The sequence below is a fragment of the Geospiza fortis genome, unplaced genomic scaffold, assembly GCF_000277835.1.
Source record: "Geospiza fortis unplaced genomic scaffold, GeoFor_1.0 scaffold524, whole genome shotgun sequence".
Taxonomy (NCBI): domain Eukaryota; kingdom Metazoa; phylum Chordata; class Aves; order Passeriformes; family Thraupidae; genus Geospiza; species Geospiza fortis.
The window spans coordinates 230,700-238,569 of NW_005054437.1; the positions used below are offsets into that span (position 1 = coordinate 230,700).

General features: G+C 46.7%; 1 protein-coding gene across 1 annotated transcript in view; it reads left to right on the top strand.

The window, feature by feature from the left end:
- The window catches only part of GTF2H1 (general transcription factor IIH subunit 1), a 19,773-nt gene extending 16,995 nt beyond the window's left edge, over positions 1-2,778 (top strand). The window contains exon 14 of the mRNA XM_031062084.1: positions 53-2,778. Within this exon, the coding sequence (XP_030917944.1) occupies positions 53-139 (87 nt within the window). The 3' untranslated portion in view covers positions 140-2,778. The remainder of the gene's footprint in view (positions 1-52) is intronic.
- The last annotated feature ends 5,092 nt before the right edge of the window (positions 2,779-7,870 follow it).

Consider the following 7,870-nt stretch of genomic DNA (forward strand, 5'->3'; position numbering starts at 1 on the left):
GGATCTGTTTTCCAGCAGCTGGGACAATGTTTTCTCCCTTTTCCTGTTTCAGTTGGTAAGTCATATAGAAGAGATGCTGCAGACAGCCTACAATAAGTTCCACACGTGGCAGTCCCGGCGCATGCTGAAGAAGACGTGAGGGCACATCCTGTACAGGTCTGAGAGCAAAGCCTGCAATAGGGTAGGACTACAGCCTAGGTATGTGCAGATCTTAGAGTTCTTGCAGGAAGACCTGCAAGCTGTGGACTTCTGGAAACGATGCTAACTGAACTTGCACATTTTTGAAAAAGAACTGAGATTAAACTTGAAAACTGGGGAGAAAAACAAGGAAGAACCAAAACGGAAGAGCTGAGGCGCAAATATATTTAAAAGACACTGTTTACTGCAGTTACTCAGGAACTGCTTTTGATTTGCATAAAAAGCTGCTTTCAGAAATAAAAAATTTAAAGAGGGTGTATTAATAAAATTTGTTTTTCTGTCTAATTTTTTTTTAAGAAGTGTATGGCACAGGGTAGATCTCAAAAGTTTTTCTTCACTGGATTCTGACATTTTCTTGAATTCTGTTTGTACTTCCTGCAACAGTTTAACAATGATGTTTTAAAACATAGCTGAGACTGTTTTTGCTTCAAACATCTGGGAGAGTGTAGCTGTCAGAAGACAAGCTCCTGCCATATGTTTCCCCACCAGTTGGAAGCAAGAGACATTGCACTGAAAGCTGTTCATGGTCTGGGGTCCCTAAAGGTACACAGGGGCAAGCTTTTGCCTGAAGTCTTCGATTTTTATGCAAAAATTTTTCAGCCATCAGTTTTGCATGTTTCCTTTTGAGTGCAAGTGTGTGCTACTGCAATCTTTTTTTTTTATGGTGGCATTTGTTCTGAGGAGAGAATGCATTTTTAAAAATGAAGTTAAATAAAGTTTCTTACAAAAGAAGTCATTTATTTTCAATTCTTAGGCATTTTTTATTTCTTCTCCAAAATCTGTTTTCCTTCACCCTTCCCTTTTGACTATTATACTGCTTTTGGCGAATTGATAATCATTGCAATGAGAAAAATGTGTTATTTACACAGTGTCCATAGGTATTGGGAATCTGTGCCATACTTTGTTCTAAATGGAATCAATTCACAGTTTCAGACCAACTTGTCTTGTATTAAATGTGACTTAAATGCAAGTAACCCCCTTTTCTAGAATATATGCAGTTTAATGACAACCTTGTATTTTTTTGTCACTTTGACTAGACAACAGCTCAGTATGGGCTACTGAACTTTTTTTTACTTCAGATTAAATGTGACTGTTAAAGATGCATCTACTACAAAGACAAATCAGACTGACAATATGTATTCAAATCAAGCACAGCAGTGTTTAGTACAGCAGAAGAATTTCCCCAAACCTGCATGATGGCTTAATACTACATTTTGGTATGATGCTAAAACACGGTAGTATGATGTTGGGTGAATAATTTTTGAAAATTCCTACAGCAGCAAAGATGTATTGGTGTAGCCAAGTTGGGTGCTTGTTCTGTGCAGCTGCTCAGTTTATGCAAGAGGGGTTTTTTCTTTACCTGGTGCATGGAAGTCAGCGGCTTCTTTTGACCCTTTTCTTTCAGATTTCTGTATTATGCTATAATCTTTTGGTAAAAGCTGAATTTCAGTTAAGCATCACTGTCTGCACCAAAGTCCTGTTCAGAGCTGTGTGCATATTGTTCAGCCTCCTTCCCTGTGTGCTGCTGCAGATCCATGCATGATCCCTGCTCTGCACCATCCACGTGGTTCTGCTACAAGAAATGACTGGGCTCAGCCACAGATGCCCACTGGGCTTGACAGGGTGAAAATGTCACTGGGAATAAACAGATGTACTACAGCATTTGGGGGATGAGGTGCACATCTTGTCAAGAGTTACCTCTTGTGAGAACTAAACTTTCTCTAAAATTTAGGCTTAGGGTGTGGCTTTATGAAGCCGAATCCCCTTCTAAGTGCAGGCAGCTCCCAGAAAAAAAAAGAGTAGTTTTGTTCTCCCCCGATCCAAAGCATTTGGTCTAGCAATTCTGGGGCCAAATTCCAGCTGTTCCTTTAAAGCTAGCACATCTTCCATCACATCAGAGGGCTAGGGTCAAGAAAACAGGTCTGATTTACATTCTAACTGTGCCTGAAGCTATGAACGACACATTTAAATATTAGACTGCACTGAGACTTCATTTAAATCCTAGGAGAGTTTTGAATATGGAACTAATTCACCTTTAATTGGAATGTATTTAGTGTTCCTGGAAAGACTGGGCAAAATGGTTAACATGGTGAAAAAGTGTCAGTGCAGCACAAGAACATTTTACAGCTCCAAGGAGTGATGTTTATAACCATTTTGGGGATGGTATTGCAATAGCTTTAAGTTATTATAATGATATCAGGCTATCAAAATTACCTTAATGACCAGAACTAGGGGGAGGAGGACAATGATACTAAATTCAACAGTTTTGCCTAGAGACTGTACAGGCAAGGCTGCTATGCACTTCATATTGCTTTTTCAGGTATTGTGGCAATAAGGCACAGGCCCCTCCTCAAGTAAAGGGAGGTAAACTAAATATTCTTTCTACATTGTGTTCCCCTTTTCTGTAGCATGGTCCAAAACACAGATTCATTCCTTAAATTTTGAAACTGAATCATCATGCATTATATTACTATTGGAATCTTTATACTGACTTGTATTTTTAATGAGAATTCATAAAACTTGTATCATTGGCATTGATCTAAGATTTGTAGAATAAACCCTACTGAATTCTGAAGTGAAGTCTTTTCTAATGCTTAGGCTGTGTTTTCTGATGGAATTAAATCCCTAACAGACTCTGCTGAGGTCTAAATTGAGAGAACTGTGTGTAACTCACTTAGCTGTCCCTTGGTGCTGATAGGTTAGCATCAAAAGGGTTACAATATAATTATTGTCAAATTGTTTCCTTTTCAGAACTCTACACCATTACTAATGGCTACTGTCCCTCTGTTTCCTATCATACAAAAGCCACTTTAAGTCTCCAGGGATTAATACTCTGCTTGTTCCATATATTGGTGCAGCAGCTGTTGGTTCAGGAGAGCTGCACAGGAGCTTTGTCAGTCACTCTAATCCAAGGTTTGCCAATGATGGAGAAAGGATAATGCAGATACCAGCCCGTGCATTTCAGCAGATGAAGATATTTAGATGCACCACAAAAAAGGGCTAATTCTCTCCCAAAAGCTCTCCCCAGCCAGGGACAGGAGGTGACAAGCCTTCCACTGCGGCCTCCCTTCAAGTAGCTTCTTACATGCTCACAGGGTAGCTCCCAAGACTATCATCTGCAGCTTCCTAACGTGGCCAAGATCTCACCAAGGCCCTGTTGTGCCTTCCCAGATGGATGAGTTTCTCCACCACTCTTGGCTTAAGATGCTTTTTTAAAGCTACAACTATTTTCCCTTACTTATGCTGTAAGTACATCCTTACAACTTCTGGTGGTATCAGCTAGAAAGCTTTCCTTATCCTTGCCCAAACTCCTATGGAACAGCTGCTTTATCCAAAAAGTCACTTTAATAAACAGAGAAGGTAACAATGAGAAAGCTTAAGACTGTTTTCCATTATCCATCCTGTTTCCCTTTCTTAAGGGCTTGCTGCCCAAGCATCCTTGTGGCTTAGGAGCCTTTGTACTGGAAGAGTTTCAGTGTGAGCCATGATATTCTCAGCTTGTTTCTGTGCTCTCCCCTGCCCTGCAGCAAGCACTGGAGCTCAATCCAAATGGGACACAGCAAGTTCTTGAATAGCAATCAGACATTACTGGTGGTCTAACACTGATCCTCAATGAACCCAGTGACACATGTGTTCCTACAGCAGAGCTCAAAAGCCTGGGGAGCCACAAAATTACCTAACCCAATCTCCCACACGTTTTTCAGGCTACAGCATTTCCTCTCAGCTCTCTGAGTACATCATCTCCCCAAAAGATAGCCAAGCCCTTGTCTGCTGACAGCAAGGGCATTTGTTAACATCCTAGATGGAAGGTGCTCTGTGGGGGCTCTTTTGGGGTGAAAGGGACCCCCTTCAGCTGACCTGGCTGAAGGAACCCCAGGTCACAGACCAGAGCCAGCCACCCCCTGGGCACTCCTGTGTCCAGCCCTGGGCAGTGAGCACCCCACAGACCCCTGGTACCCTCAGTGAGGGAGCTCTGTACCCTTGCACCCTGCTCCCCCCAGCCCACACCGTGCCAGTTCTCCTTTGTGCTGCTCTCCAGGCAGCTTTGGGCTCACAGCCAGGTGGCAAAGTGCCACCACAGTGATGGGAAAAGTGCCTTCAGGAATGCACCCGAGGCTGGGGCTCCTTGCTGGCACTTACACATGCTCTCAGCTGCTGTGTTTCCCCCCACGAACATTTCCATCCCCTCCAAAACCTGCCAGCCCTCTGGTCTTCCTCTCCCCATAAAAGTCCCTTCATTGTGGAAAAGCCAAACTACTACAGTAGTTCAGCTGTCAGCATATCCCCAAGGAAAAAAATGCTCTGGACTTAGACCCTGTCCTCCATGCATGCTAAGATCCTGTTGCTTTATTATCTCACTTAGAGCCCTCACAAACCATAAGTTAAATCTGAAGCTGCTGAAGGCAGCTTCCCCCCAAATACCCATAAACCTGGAGACAGTTCTTAGAGCATCACCTTCCACACAGCCCCACTCTATTCCCTTCCACTCTTAAGTCCACTCACAGGCACATGCTGCCAAACCATCACTTTATTAGAATTCCTGCACCCAGCAGAAGCAGCCTCAAGCACTGCTGACATCCCCACTTCCCTGCACCACCATCCTCTAGCAAGCTCCTGCCCTGTGTGCTCACCCACAGCCCATCACCTCTTTGGCACAATGCTGTCTCCACCACATTTGGACACCATGGCCAAGCACCTCATAGCTTGGGAATCCCAGATCCCTTCTGTGTAACCTCCCCAGGACTTGGCTGCCAACACAACCTATGTGCACCCACAGCTCTGCACTTCCATCCCCTAAACCCTAAGCCTTGCCTGCAGCATCTCAACAGGACCCCAACTGCAAGTTCCAGGGAAGAGAGGGAAGCATTGGAGCACACCCAAGCTAAAGCTTCTGCTAAAAAGACAAGACTCAAAAACTTTGGGAATCGGCCAGAGGTGACCAGACTTTCTGGGGCAGAGGCTGCCTCTCTCCAGGTGCTGCACACGGAGTGCTGGCCTCAGGTGGGTGTTCCAGCCTGTTACATGAACCACAGCAGCATGTTGGCATCCTCCCTGACCTCACCTACAGCCTCTCCACCTGCAGCTGATGGGCTGATCCAGATAAAACAGCACTGACAGGAACTTTGACATACAATGCGTCCGATGATCGCAACTGACAACGCCAATTTGACAGCCCCACGACAGGCACTTCCCTGTAAGCACTCCCCCCATTTCTACCTTTGTCCAGCTGCAGATAGCATATTAAGGAAATAAATGCAGAGTTGTAAAGCCACGTGGTCCCTAAGTGACAATCCCTGAGCCTGGGCACGGCTCCCTCCGCTCCGATCACGAGCTGATCACGAAGGGAACCAGCAGCATCAGCAGGGGACGCAGAGCAAGGCTGGCATCAACACCTTGCCCTGCCAGGTGTGACTCAGCAGGACAAAGACTGCTGGGCCAGAAGCAGGCAGCAGCCATCTCTGCTGGTAAGCACCAACCAACCTGTTCTGCAAAACCAGACCACGTGAAGCACATCACTGTGCAAAATACTTCAGCGTGGCATGGGACAGGGGGAGACGTCTCTCTGTACAGAGACATTATGTCACCAAAACCAGAATGTTTCCTTTTGCCCTGCAGCCCTGCAGAGCTCAGGAAATTGCACCCTCACTACTTCTGCCTCCCTCACCCCTCAGGCAGAGCTCCCAAACTGGTTTGTGCTGTTTTATAGCAGGCAGTGGAATGTTTCTTTAGGGACCTCAGTCTTGGATGAGGATCCTGGGTGCTGCAGCAGTAGAACCACCTTTCTCCATGGCTTGCCACTCCCCTGGGCACGGCTCCTCACCTTGCCTTAACAAAAGCAAACACACATAACAGCCCAAAGACAAACACAGGGGTTACCATTTGGGTTTGTGATTACCATTCTCAGGTGATAACCACTACTTTACACTTTGGTAAACCAGAACCAGTGTCAGAGCTGTGATCCAGTCCTTAAGCAAGGTCCTACTCAGCTAAAGTATTCAGGACCTCTAACCAGGGATTTAAGATTAATTTTTCCCCAGGGAGGCAGGAAATCCCTCCTCAACAGACTCCCTTCCAGGAAGCCCTTCACACCACAACTTCTAGACTTCACATCACAAGACTGGCAATCCTCTTAGTTCTAGAAAAGGGGATGACCCCAGATCTCAGCCAGGCCCAAGCATTCCCATCTGGAAAGCAGAATTTCATCAGTGCTGATCACTCTCTCATGAGAGGAGACTGATGAGAGCAGCTTTGAACCTCATTCCCCAGCCATACCACTAACAAACTGACTCTGTGCCACATACCTTCATATCAAAGCACATGAGGGGGCAGAAGAGAAACCAACCCCCAAAAAAGCAGTGTCCATTTCCATACCAGCCCCAAATTCAGTGGCACTAGCCATTGCCAGCACCTGCTCAGATAAGCATCATGACAGACAGCTAGGTAGGGACATCTCACTCTCAGGGAAATGGCTGCTTTGTATACCCTCTGCTCCCCTCCTCACCCAGGGCAGCATGGCTGGCAGAGCCCAGCCTTTATCCCTAACCCCCCAGCCCTGTTTAGTGTGGGCAGCCTGGTTTCAAGGCCACAGACATGCTCTGAACCCCTCCCTGAGAGCTCCCTATCATGTCCAAGCTGGATGAGAGCTGGGACAAAGTACTGCCAATCCCCAGACTCTGTATCTGGAGACACAGGAGAAAGAGCAAGTATTACTGCCACCTGAGATGGAAGCAGAGGCCAGTCTCCATGGGGGTCAGTGACTCCTTCAGTACCCTTGGAGACCAGCCAGAAGAAATCTCTCAGTGTGGAAAGCTGCTTCTGGGGAAGTTAGACCACATCCCAGCCTGATTCCTAGTGTGAATCAGGCTCCTGTGCCCTGCAGCTGTGCCCTGTACCCACACAGAGAATGCCACAGGCCTGTGGAGCTCTGTTCTACACTCAGAAATAGCAGATTCCTAGGGAGACAGCAGGGAAGGGTGAGCAACGCTGACCTGGCACACAGACCCTGCCTGGGGGCAGCTGGAGCTGTCACAGACACAAACACAGCCTCCACTCCTGGGGCTGTGTGTGCACTGGGACACAGAAAAGCACCTTCTGCAGCTTCTTATCATTTTGGACTTGGCTCAGTGCTCTCCTCCAGACACAGCTGGCATCAGGCAGCCAGGACCAGGTTCCTGCCAGCAGGCATGAGGGCTCTACCTCATCCTTTTGCTCCAAGAGATCTTTGTCCACAGAAGGGTTCAATGTGTCAGTGTCAACAGCTGTAAACCCAACCGTGCCCAGGAGACCCTGTGCTGGAAGAAGTAGCAGATAGAGAAGCTGCACTTTTCAATCCAGTGGCTGATTTTCTGCCAGCTTGGTTCAGTCCATGGCTAACCTGCACCTCCTGGGAAAGGAGGAGTATGACAGCTCATGTCTAGAACTACCCAATGCTTTTTCCACCACAGGAAAACCCACAGACATGAGTGAGAAAAAGCTCAGAAAGAGGAGCAGAAAGCAGTTTTGTTTCTGCCCTAGTCAGACTCCTATTAAATCCTACAGGGCACAGCACAGCCCTGCCCAGAACCCCTCCATTCGAACTCTGACATTTCCTTCCCTGCAAGAACGCCTCTCCCTTGCAGCCCTGACTCACAGCCGTGGCTTCCCTTTATGCAACACAGCTCCAGTTCCTGCC